At 40.6% G+C, this 13,073-nt stretch overlaps 1 protein-coding gene across 6 annotated transcripts in view; it reads left to right on the plus strand.

Annotated features, from left to right (window-relative positions):
* Nucleotides 1-13,073, plus strand: part of BLTP1 (bridge-like lipid transfer protein family member 1) — a 245,235-nt gene that overhangs the window by 31,234 nt on the left and 200,928 nt on the right. For all 6 annotated transcript variants that reach the window (XM_090036587.1, XM_090036588.1, XM_090036592.1 and 3 more), the window contains exons 4-5: nucleotides 99-177; nucleotides 1,743-1,807. In XM_090036587.1, coding sequence (XP_089892713.1) covers nucleotides 99-177; nucleotides 1,743-1,807 — 144 coding nt within the window. The remainder of the gene's footprint in view (nucleotides 1-98; nucleotides 178-1,742; nucleotides 1,808-13,073) is intronic.

Here is a 13,073-nt window from a genome sequence, read left to right on the forward strand (position 1 = left end):
TTAATGAATATTTATTTACTTCCTTTTAGACCAGTAAGGCATGTTTTGTACACTTAATTCATCAGAAATCTCTCTCTCTGTTTTTGTTTTTTAAACAGGCTCCTTTTCGTTCTCTGTCCTCTCTGGAAAGATCATGGTTCGTGAAATCTATTACATCACAGAAGACTTGTCAATCAGGTACTAACTCATTTAAATGGCTGTGGGCTTAAACTTATATCCTTTAGAAATAATAGATCATATCATGAAAGTCACCTTTCCATTGGTATGTAAGGGAAACAAATTGGATCTGCCTCTTAAAACTGTGTAACCCAATTCATACCTACTTTGTGGCTGTTGCAATATTAACTGAAAGCTTTCAAACTGGATATAATTCTAGTGAGCACTAATAGTTGTTGTAAGAGAGCACCTTTCAGAATTTGATGAAAATTTTTATTCTTTTGAGTCTCTTTTCTTTTCATAGGAAAGTAGGGCTGAAAGGGACCTTGTGAGGTCTGGCCTAGCCTTCTGGTCAAAGCAGGATGATCATTTACTGTAGTATTTTACATCAATTTTATGGAAGTCCAAGTCCAATTAAAATTTTAAAAATAATCCAGTTTAGCCAGTCAGCTTACATTTTGTATAATTAGAATTGTATTGTGAAATTGAAAATTAATTATTTGAAATGTTATATCAGAAACCTTAAGGAATAAACAGGGTTTTTGAGAATGTGGTTTTTGTTTTAATTAATACAGTAATATATGTATAACAACTATCAGTGATTAAGGCCACTACATGTGCATGGCAGGACAGACAATTGTGGGATCATGAATTGGATCCAATCATGCCTTATTGCTTAGGGGACTCTCAGCTGCAGAGGCAACGTGCCGCCAGGACCAAGAATCTCCACATCTAACAGGGCTCCTGGTCTTGCCTGCATGTGAAGTGCAGCCAGGACTGGGAGCCTTCTCAGGCATGGGACTCTCAGAACTGGCTCTGTGTGTGTGGTCCCAGGAGTTTCATGCAACCTTGAGCCTTGGGGATCACTGCAGGTGTGATCCCCAGGGCTCGAGTGGATATCAGGCTGGACATAATGCACCCCTGTGACTAGGAGTCATGTGGTGGGGAGATACTGTTACATGTGCAAGTTGAAATTTGATAGCAGCCAGCTATAAAGTTAGCATGCATTTTTAAGGTGTAACTCAGGGGTTTTCAACCTTTTTTTAACAAGTGAATGCCTGACGGCCCCATTTTTAACAGGTGTACCCCTGGAGGGGGAGTAGTGAGTGGCCAGCCACATGTGGCATGTGGTCGGAGTGGGGGGTGGAGAGCGGTCAGACGCAGAGTGGGGTTGTGGCGAGTGGCAGAGCGGTGGGAGTGTAGTGTCTGTGTGGACCTGCTCCTGTGAGGCAGCAGCGTGGGATGGCGGTGCTCCATCCTTGCCTGCTCCTGTGTATCCCTGGGACCTTTCAAAGTACTCCTAGGGGTATGTGTACCCCTGGTTGACAACCCCTGGTCTAACTTCATAGCTTTTTAGAGCTTTTTATTTTGTGATAGATACTTTGCAAGTGTTCATGGTCTTAAGGTAATTGTGCAATTAACCAGTTAATTGGGTGTTACCTGTAATGTGTAGGGGGAGCCTAAGTATTTTAATTCCACTTATACAGCTTAGAAAACTTTTTACATTAAGATATTTTAAGTAACTGTACATAATATGAAATACTGAACTTTTTATTAATTGCTATTTATAAAATTTATGTATTTAGAATCCAGGATGGATTTATTATATTTCGTTGGTGGAAAATGTACAATCCTAAACAGAAACAACATGGTAAGTTTCTTCATAAAATAGTTTAATCTCAGTATTCTCCTTTTGTCTGATTTTTTTTTTTTTCTTTTTTTTTTTCTTTTTTTAAATCGCTTTGGTTTTTTGTTTGTTTGTTTTGGATCAAGGTTGGTAATCAAGCTCAGTACTTGTTTAGAGAATATGGAAATGTGTTTGGAAACTTTAATTTCCTTTTCTTAATTTTTAAAGTGGTACTGTGTTGCTTATCCTTTAATAAGACCATCTCTTACTGTTATAACCCCGTATCTTGGATTGTATGTGCTACCGGAAGACGGAAATTGAGGATTTGGGAAATTGATACATTGCCTTTTTTTCTTTTTCCTTTGTCCACTATTAAGGGTGAGGAAGCAAAGAAAATTTAAGTAAATTCACTGGAAACATTGTGAAATGATGCAAAAAAATACTGAATTGTGTTCCTAAATATTTGTACCATTAGTGCCTCGTTTTGGTTGTAGGCCAACTTCTGCCTCTCAGCTTCTGAAATGGTCTAGGTTTCTTTGATGATGGAAGTCTGTCCATGTAGCAGAAAACAGAAAAACTGTCTACAAATTGCAGAACAGGGGAAAATGTAGAGAACTGAGTTGGCAGTCGCATGTAATCTCTGTTATGGCTGCTTACACATGTTAAAAAAAACAAAAACAAAAAAAACCTCTCGGCACTTTACTTTCAGTTCCGTGTGCCCTCGTTCTGAACGCAGCACGTGCCCAGAAGACATCATGTTAATTTGACCCAACTCACCCAACTTCTTTATAGATCAAGTGCTTAAGCAGGGTGTTTTGGCACTTTGATAACTGATAGAATCAACTTTAGACAAAAGCGCCAAAAAGCCCAGCTAAAGCACCTGATCTATACAGATGCTGGGGAGCTGGGTTAAACTAATTTACTTACTTGTCCCGTAAAGTGTTTTTTAGCCAAGGGGTGGCAAATTAAGTGATCTCAGGGAGAATAATCTGCTGTGGTTTTTACAATTCCTGTTCTGTGGATAAAGAAGGGACCTTAGCAGTAGGGACAGAAATTGCACATAAACCAGTATAAATTATTCAAAACGGGTTCAAATCTGTAACACAACAGAAGTTCAGTGCACATAAACCACTTTCAAAATAACAAAACTGTTTTAAGATAAACCTGGATGGATGTAGTATCAGACTTAACTGATCTAGGTAAAATAGGTTTATTGAACTTCTGTCCTAGATCCCTTCAAGATTCAACGTGTCTGCTCCAGCATAGGAGAGAGATGTGTTCTAGTGCCCCCCTGCTTCTGGCCTGGACTACTGCAGGCATGTGGCTGCATTACCAGAATCAGAAGTGAATGTCTGTTTACTTGCTTATCAGTTCAATCTATGCGGCTTAAACTAACCTGATTGAATCGATTCGGCCTCAGGCTTTTTGATTGACTGTACTCAGCCTGTTTGGGTGATCATCTAGCTAGTACTTTGCATGCCTGACAAATTCTCTCTCTTCAATTTTAACTTCTTAATGAGAAGTCTTGTAAAATAACAAAGAATATTATTAATGTTCTTCAAAATGTAAACACTTTTTCTACATAGTTTAAATGGAAACCAGGTCATATAAAATTTCTTAAAGGATCATATGCTTGTAACTTGGTTATGTAGAAATTTGTTGTTGTTGTTTGTTTTTTAATTAGCTCCAGATTTTGCACATAATGGTTCAGATTTCCTTGGTTTAGAATTGCCCTGATCAAATATTTTAATCCTATTTCTTTAGTGGCTTGTATAACTAGAATAGTGTGTAGTACGGTTGCATGTTTAGCTGGGTGTTATAAGACTTTAGACCATGGTTATCCAGCTTCAAAGCAGCTGGGGGCCACAGACTTCCCTCCCCCCCCCTTCCTTCCCCCCCCCAAGTCTACATGCCTCATGCTGCAGGACAAGTATTTCTCCTCCCTGACTCTGCTTCACTGTGCAGGTAGGCACCCCTTTACCTCATTGCACCAAACAGTGCAAGAAGCAGTTATGAATGGTAGCTCTATTTCATTTCTTTTAAAGAAGCTTCTGGTTGTAATAAAATATTCTAAAGGAAATATTTTAAAATACTAAAAAACAAAAAAGATGTGTGTTGTTTTTTTTTGTTTTGTTTTTAGGGAAAAAACAACTATCCTGTCTCTATATTTGTGGCTAACTTAGCAGTTACTTCCTTTTTTGCCTTAAAAACATTCTTGAACAGTTTGTAGCCAGTTAGTACTATTGGATGGAATATGCTTAACAGGCGTTGTTATAACTGAAATGTCTCTTCCTCAGTAAATTACAAAAGGCCAGTAGTGCAAGGCTTGAAACCTTTTTAGGCTTTTGTTCTTGTGGAATTACTCTGGTAATAGGCTTTTGTCCAGAGTGACTGATAAACCTGATGGAGACAGATATCACTCCTTCATAGCTTTCTTTCAAATCAATAGTCAAATGAAAGCTAAATAGCATTCAAGTGCTCCTGAAATAAAATGCCCATATTGGGTCTGTGCCCTCTAAAAATAAATGGCTCTGGCAATTCACTTTTTTTAATTCCGTGTTTAAAAAAAAAAAGGAATATATAAAGTATATTCCCTGGACAAAATAGTCTCTGTGATTTTAAAGATTTTAAATATAACCAGTAAAAGTCAGTCTCTGAATTGACTCTTCAGCTTTGCAGCTAAAATGCAGGACACCCTGATGGTCTTGTAAAATCCTGAAATAATATGGGAGATTCTGTTTTAATATCAGTTATATGCCTAAAGCCTTGGTAGTACAGGAGCATAGAAATCCCAGCTACTTTAAGAGATTCAGTGAAGAATATCACTGCAAAAATTTGAAAGCAAACAACCTAATAAAACAAAAATCCAGACAAACCAACCAACCCCCCCTGCACTTGAGGTTACTAAATATTTAGAGAAGAGAAGTAGTGGCACTCTTCCTTTTGGCTGTAAACAGGCATCATAGTTCTCCTTGGAAAGAACCTTTTTTTTTATTGTCCCTGGATCCTTACAGGTGTACAAGTCCATTGTGTATCTTTGTGATAACTGCCGGTCATTCAAGTTAACTGCAAGTCATTCCAGGGATAAGCCTATCTGGCTTACTGCTCTTGCTGACCAACTGCTAGGAGAACAAAAGCACACAGCTGAGAAGCTCTGGCTTGCACTGGCAACAGGCTTCCAATTCTTGATGTAGTCTATCAAGGCAAAGTAGAGACAGTTAAGAAGCCTGAGGCTAAATTGATTCAATCTTCTCAGGTTAGTTGAAGCTGCATAGATTGAACTGATAAGCATGTGAATGAACGGACATCCACTTTTGATTCTGGAAATGTATCCACATGTCTCAAGTGGGCCAGGCCTGGGGCCAGACCTGAAGCCAGGGGTTGCTAGGGCGTGCCTCCTTGCTTAGCTGGAGTAGACAGTTTAGATGAAGGCTAGCCTGCCCACGCTGTAAGGGGTGGGTTTATGGGGGAGGTGCAAAGCCTCCTGGGATGTTGGAGGACTGTGAGTTAACTTGAATCTGCAAGGGATTTGGCACAGAAGTTCAATAAACTGAGTTAACCTAACCCAGTGAAGTGTGATACTACATCCATCCAGGTTTACCTTAAACTAGTTTCAGCCATTTTGAAAGCAGTTTATGTACACTGAACTTCTGTTGTATTACAGATTTGCACTTGTTTCTGATCACTTATACCAGTTTGTGTAATTTCTGTTCCTAGCTTAAATGTTCAGGATACTTTGCATTTTCTATGTCTTGTTGCTTTTGTGGTAGAGCACAGAAAATGTTAATCTTCATTGCTTGCTTTGATTTTGAAGGGTACAGCTGTAGAAATTCATCATTGTGTGATGTTTATAGTAGACTCCTATTCAAGTTTGTGTTTTTTAAACTCTTTTTTTTGTTTGACCTACCAAGTACAATCCACTTGTTATCGGGTCAGTATGTGGTATACTAGGCAGGTCAAATCAATGTGAAAGGAATTTGAGAAGAAGCCAGGTGTGTTCTATTGCTGCCTTTGGTGCTATGATAATTACCCTGAGTTCATTTTGATGGGAGTAGTTCTTATATTTTTATTCACCCCAGTCCTCTGATCTAGTCCAGTATAGATGGGATAGATGGGCTGGTGCCTGGGTTGGACTTGATTGTTACCCTTGAGAAACTGAAATGCATTCCTCCATCTTCTGTTATGGAATCCAACTCTTCTGGAAAACACACGACATCATTTGCTTATGTGTCTAAATGTAATTACCACTTTTCCAATTAAGAAACTATACACTGGCATTGGGAAAATGAGGGGTACTTTTGCCTTTCGTTTGGGGGAGCACTTCTGAAAAAAAAATCATTTCCCCATACCTCCTGACTGTCGTTGGGAGTAAAATGTGCTTCATAATTTGAATTGCTTCATGTTACCAGAGACAGATGGAGCTCTTAGAATCATAGAAAATTAGGGTTGGAAGGGAACTCGGGAGGTCATCTAGTCCAACTCCCTGCTCAAAGCAAGATCATCCTCAACTAATTTGTCCCAACCAAAGCTTTGTCTAGCTGGGTCTTAAAAACCTCCAAGAATGGAGATTCCATCACCTCTCTGGGTAACCTGTTCCAGTGTTTTACTACCCTCCTAGTGAAAATTTTTTTCCTAATATCTAACCTATACTTTCATTGCTGCAACTTGGGACTGTTGCTCTTTGTTCTGTCATCTGCTACCACCGAGAACAGTTTAGTTCCATCCTCTTTTGAATCCCCCTTCAAGAAGTTGAAGGTTGCTATTAAATCCCCTCTGTCTTCTTTTCTCTAGACTAAATAAGCCCAGTTCCCTCAGCCTTTCCTCAGAAGTCACGTCCCTCAGCCCCCTCACTGCTTTTGTTGCCCTGTGCTGGACTTTTTCCAATTTGTCCACATCCTTTCTGTAGTGGGGGGCCCAAAACTGAACACAGCACTCCAGATGTGGCCTCACCAGTGCTGAATAGAGGGGAATAATCATTGCCCTTGACCTGCTGGCAACACTCCCACCAGTGCAACAAGTGTACACTGCTGGCTTATATTCAGCTTATTGTTCATTGTAACCCCCAGGTTGTTTTCTGCAGAGCTGCTGCCCAGCCAGTCAGCCCCCAGCCTGTACCAGTGCATGGGATTGCTCTGTCCTAAGTGCAGGACTTTGCACTTGTCCTTGTTGAACCTCATGAGATTCCTTTTGGCCTAATCCTCCAATTCGTTTAAGTTGCTTTGAATCCTAGCACTACCTTTCAGTATCTACAGCTCCCCCGAGCTTGGTGTCATCTGCAGACTTGTTGAGGGTGCACTCTATGCTATCTTTCAGATCGTTGATGAAGACATTGAATAAAAACTCTTAATCCTTTTAAAGATGATGACATGTGAAGGAGGTCTAGTCACAGTTCACCTCTCAGATCTAAAGCACTTCATTGCATCTTGACTCCAGAATAAATTAGAAAGAAAATAAATAAGCCCCTTTTGGGTTACTTGACTTTTTCAGTTACAGAAGATAACAGCTGTTTGAGATTAAACAGTATTAATGTACTTATTTATTAGAGTTATTGATAACCTGCCAAGCCTTGAGGGCCTATTACATCACCTGGATAGACATGATAGGAATATTTTAATAATTATTAGAGGCAAATCAATATATCGATGCCATATCAAATTGGCAGCTATAAAAGGCAAATTAACATTATCGGCTATCAGCTTTTTTTTGGCTGGTGTAGTTGATAATGTACCAATAACTATAATGTGCCTTCCGGCTGGGGCCCCTAGACACTGTGCATGTGTGCAGCTGCAGCATGCACATGGCCGGGAGTGCAGCTGGGCAGTGTGGAGAGCAGAGCTCTACAGGTAAGTTTGTGGAGGGGAAAGAATGTGGGTTGGGGGGCAAATCAAGGCCCCCACCGTGAGGGAGGGAGGGAATGGGGCAGGGGCAGGGTTAGGGGCTGGGGCAGGGCAGTGAATGAGACCTTGGGGGAGCAGGGTGGAGCTGCAGGCATCTCGTCCAGGCAATCGGTGTCCCGGTACTTAAAAATGGCAGTGGGGGCACTTGAACCAAAGTTAATTGAATGAGCTTTAGTTCCAGCACTGCCCCACCATTTTTAAGCACTGGGGTGGTTTTAACTGGAGCGGAGCTGAGTGTGGCAAGGGCACAGGCGGGCCGTGCGTTTGGGGTCTCTTCAGCCTGCTGCCTTTGTCCTGGGAGCTGTGTGCTGGCTATGTGCCTCCTGCCTATCTGGTGGCAGTGGCGGTGGCAAGCTGTGCTTCTAGCTGCTGGCTGGGCAGGAGGCACAGTGTGGCCAGTATGTGGCTCTTGGGACAAAGGCAGCAGGGCAAAGAGCCCTGAGACCACAGTGGGCATCCTTCCTCTATCCTCCCCCTGCTGAGTTCCACTCTGGTTAAAAGCATCCCAGCACTTAAAAATGGTGGCGATGGTGTTTGAACTAAAGTTCATTTGATGAGCTTTTGGTTCAAGTGCTGGGATGCTCGTCTCCTGGATGAGCCACCTGTGGCTCCATCCTGGTCCCGAGGTCCCATTCCTTGCCTTGCCCTGCTAGAGCCCCAGCACCAGCCCCACTTACTCCCTTGCTGTGGAGGCCTCGATCTCCTCCCTGCCAAGCCCTTTCCCATCCACAGAGTTGCCTTCAGGGCGCTGCTCTCGATGCTCCCTGGCTACATTCCTATAAATCAGTTATCTGATCAGTACTGGCCAATATGCCTGGTGAATAATCGCTGTTGGTATTAACAAGAGAATCTTTATTGGTGCACCCCTAGTAAATATGTATTATCAAAGAATATGCTTAGTGATTTTAAACTTTGAGGAAGGTAAGTATTGCCAACATTTTTGGCTGGGTTAGTTAAATTGTCATATTAAGTTTAGCTGCAGGCAAGAAAATAGGATATGATGTGTTGCTTTTTCCTATTCAGTATTAAAATATTTGAATATGTTTTACTTCTTTATTTCCTTGCCTTGAGTAAAAATATGTTGGGGGCAGGAAAAATGTTGATGAATGGAAATGAGGACAAAGCTTTTTCCCCCCTACATTTACACGAAATATTTTACAGACTTTTTATTTTTTTAATTTTTAATTTTTATTTTTTTAATACAGCTTTTTTAATAGGAGTGTTATAACTAGAGTTGTGTGAAGCTTCGGTCATTGATTTGATTTTGAGGAGATTTGGCCTGATTTGGCGGTTGAATCTCTGAATCCAAATCGAATCAGGAGACCCATTGATCTCTCTGAAATGAATCAGAAGCCTCTGATTTGATTTGGAGAGATTTGATGATTTGGACATATACACAGCTTTGTAAGTTTTTTTTATTTTTTCTACATACCTCAAGGTACCAGGTGGTTTGTGAATGCTGAGGTGGTGGGGCAGGTGAAGCGTCCCACGGGAACGTGGGGGGGTCCCCAGCACACTTGGTGGCAGACCCGGAAGTGGACCAGAACACTTCTGGTCCACTTCCGGGTCCGCTGTGGAGCACGCAGGGGATCCCCCCCTACCCCCTGGCTTGGTGACTGGTGCCTCCTGAGTCTGGGGGACACCCGGGGTCCCCCCGCAGCCGATCGCCAAGGTGCAGGGGCTTGAGGGGGTCTCCCGGGCACTTGGTGGTGGATCCAGAACTGGACTGGAAGTACCCCCCGTGCTCTTGTGAGATGCTCCATCCTCCCTACCATCTCAGCATTCCCAAGCTGCGCCTGGTACCTCAAGGTTTGTAGAAAAAACATATAAAGCTGTGTTATGGCTGAATCACTGATTTTTATTTTTTTATTTTTTTAATTTTATTTTTTTCCCCAAATTGGAATTGACTCTTCAGATTTGGATTTGGGCGAATTGAATCTGGACAGTGGTCCAAATCAGCTAATTGAATCGCTATCCCCCAAATCTGGCCAAATCCGAATTGAATAGGTCCACTTCGCACACACCTAATTCTAACACATTTCATTCGTTTAATGAAATTGCTGTCTGGCTAAAGGAAATGTACTACTTAAATATTTCTGGATAATGTGTTGCTAATGTAAAGATGCTTCAGGTGAACTACTGTATACTCCCATTTTATGTATAATTAATTCATCTAATGCCGTCAACTCACTAGCAATGTATGCAGCTTATTTTTTTTATTTTACATTTACAAATGAGAAATTTACAGTCAACCCAATAATTTAAAGATCATATGGATATTGAGAAAATTGAGTTAAATTTTTAAAGCTAACTGTAGGATTATGGTGAGCATTGGTAACTTGTGTAAAGGATATAAGGTAGATGTTTTATTTGCAGATAAGCATGTAGGTGAACGTGGTGTTTAGGGAACAAAACTTAAATAACAGATACTTAAATTGCTTTATCTTCCTACGTACATAATTTTAGTTAGAAATGCTGATGGTATTTTAGAGGCACTCTGGTCTTGTGTTTAAAAAAAAAATATATAGGAACTCATCTAAGTCATTATGGGGAAAATTGTTTGCATATTTCATGTAACTAAACAGTTTGGTCATGCTGCCACCAAAAAGATCAGTCATGATATGGCACTAAATGTTTTGTATGAGATCAAAGAATTTCAAACTTTTTTGTTGTTCCTTGGTAGTGAAGTCTACTTCATGGGGTATCGTTCCGCAGTTTTGTATGTACAAAAATGTCTGTTGTGTATTGGTGTGAATTTAGTGCTCATTGTAATTCTATAAATTATTTTATAGTATCTAAAGCACACTTGATGGAAGACGCAAAGATATTGTCCCTTCTAGAAGAAGCTTACAGTGTATAGCTTAGTGTAATATGAGTGAAGATATAGAGTGAGATGCTGAAAGAAGCAGGTTTTACAGCAAATGGAAATGTGGTAGAGGCAGGACTGTCCCAGGGGGGCTGAATCGAGCTGACCTCCCCAGGCCCCACACTTTTGTGGGGCCCTGCAGAGCCAGGTGGAGCAACATGGCAATTCCACGCTATTGCCGGCTTCACATCTGGCTGCTTGGCACCCCGCTGCCGCCCGCTGAATCCACCACTGGCTTCCTTGTGTCCAGGGGCAGGGCTCCGCACAGGCTGATTTGCCCTGCGCCCCACACCCTGCTCGGGTCATCTCTGGGTACAGGAACATGCACACTTAATTGTTTAATATGCTCGTATTGTATGAAGCCGGTGGAAAAAGGACTCTTCTGGTTATCCACAAATGCATAATTACTGTGCAAGTTTCTCACAAGCTGTCTACTAAGCCTGAACTCATATCTACATGACAACCTACGAGGAGCAGAAGACAGTTCAATTCAGTCTCTTGAAACTGACAATTTAAGCATCTCTGTGGAGTTGTGCATCCCGGGAGTTATACTGACACAATGAAATTTTCATATATATATGCCACTCAACAGTTAGCAAGTGGCTGAGAAATGTATGCAGTTCTTGCTTTGGTTTGTGATCAGAGTATTCATTTGTACAGACACAACTCCTTTTGTCAAGCAAGTGTCAAGTGTATGTAGTTTTTTGTTTGTTTGTTTTGGCAAATTGGTACAAATTAGCAGCATTAATGGCAGTAGTTATAATTTTTAATGTCTTAGTAATTGTTACCATATTTACCCAACCTAAGACTACTTTGAATTTTAGACCACGCCATAATAATAATTTTCCAGGTATAAAATCTAATTAATACACTTATAATTTTCCATGTGTATAATTTAATATTTTGGGTCACCTTAAGTTTGTAGTCCCCCTGCCTCCCTGCCTGGACAGGGAAAGCAGCAATGGGGACAAGAGGCCAGACGTCCACCCCCTTTCTATACCTGCCCCCCGCCACTTGGAACTGAGCTACCCTGTGCCCTGGGCCAGTATGCCAGTCTAAAACTACGTAGGAAGAATCTGTGCCTTGGATTCAAGTAAATATGGTAAACTGCAATTTTGAAAGTTAAGTTGGTTCAGCATGCCCCATGCCAGTTCAAGTAAACTTGTTCATTCATACTTAAGAATTAATTTGAGATACGGATAAAATTGGGTAGAATCCCAGCATCAGATCTGTCAACAAGGTTTTCCATTAGCTGTTTTTCATGCCTGATCAATGTAGTGCATGAATTGAATGTATCGGTCTCCAGCTGACTGAACTGAACTGGAAGAGTTCAGATAAAAAGGTTAACGTGTGTTTCATCATTTTCCCAATGACATGCAATGTGACTCTTTGACCAAGTCACTTAAATGCTCCTGTTCAATGTGTCTGTTCTTGCTTCTTCATGTGACAGTGGTGGTATACTTTTTCAGATAAAAGGTTCAACATAGCCATAAAATATTATCTAGAAAGAGTTTTAAATCTTCACATTGCAATGTTCCAGGCAATTTAGTTTAATCTATCTTCAGATTTTGCATTTTTCCTCATCCATTAGTGTATGTTTGTGTGTGTAATCTTAAAGATAAGGTGTCATTTAAACTTATTAGTTAAATTTTCCATGTGTTGCTCTAATTTTCAGCATCAGTGGTTTCCTCCAATCGTTTTCTTTTCTGAATACTGAAGAGCTGTCCTTTTATTTCTTTTTTTAAATGACAAAGATCCAGGCCTCTGGACAGCTTGCTTTCCAAACCTTAAGCTAGCATGACTAAACAGAGGAAGAACAGATTTTTTTATTATGTTGGTTGGCCAAAATGAATTTGTAAAACCTTTTTAGTAAGAGTGGGTTTGCTCTACAAAGCCTTGTTTAGGCTACATTTTATGTTCTGAAAAGCTTCTGCTGGAGCCACATAGCTCCATCAGTAGCATCAGTGCTGATTTATCTTGTAGATAACCCGCTGTCAGCCGCTGCCATTTTTACCAGTGTGTAGTCTAAAGCAGCCCTGTAATCTGTCTTCAGAATAAAATGCCAGTAGCTTTTTCTTTTGTGTTCCTTCTGTGGTAGCAGTGGTGAAAACTTTAGGATGGAAGGCTAAGGTAGACTTCCCAATCATTAGAGGGGTTAAAAAAGGTTAACACTACCGCTTTTTTTTTTTTTTTTTTGTAAACGTGTGCTGTTCACTGAAATGGTGTGGGATTTTCGAATGACCATTCATCTTGATTTTCCCCATGTCTACTTGTTATCCTTTCCACTTCTTTTAGGATTTAGTTCCTTTTGAAGAAGAATTCATATGATTCTAATACAAAAATAACCAGTGCATGATCATTTTAAAGAAGTTGAGGCCGAAATACTCTTTCATTGTAGCAGGATAGAAAGTTTAACTGCAAGTTTACAAACCTCAGATATACAACTGAAAATATTAAGTGTGAAGTTAGTCAGTCTGTCTACTTGTTCGGTTCTTGGCATCTTTGTGTAGGCAGCTAATGTGGGTGC

Source organism: Crocodylus siamensis, chromosome 2 (genome assembly GCF_052110815.1).
Source record: "Crocodylus siamensis isolate JL-2025a chromosome 2, ASM5211081v1, whole genome shotgun sequence".
Lineage (NCBI taxonomy): Eukaryota > Metazoa > Chordata > Crocodylia > Crocodylidae > Crocodylus > Crocodylus siamensis.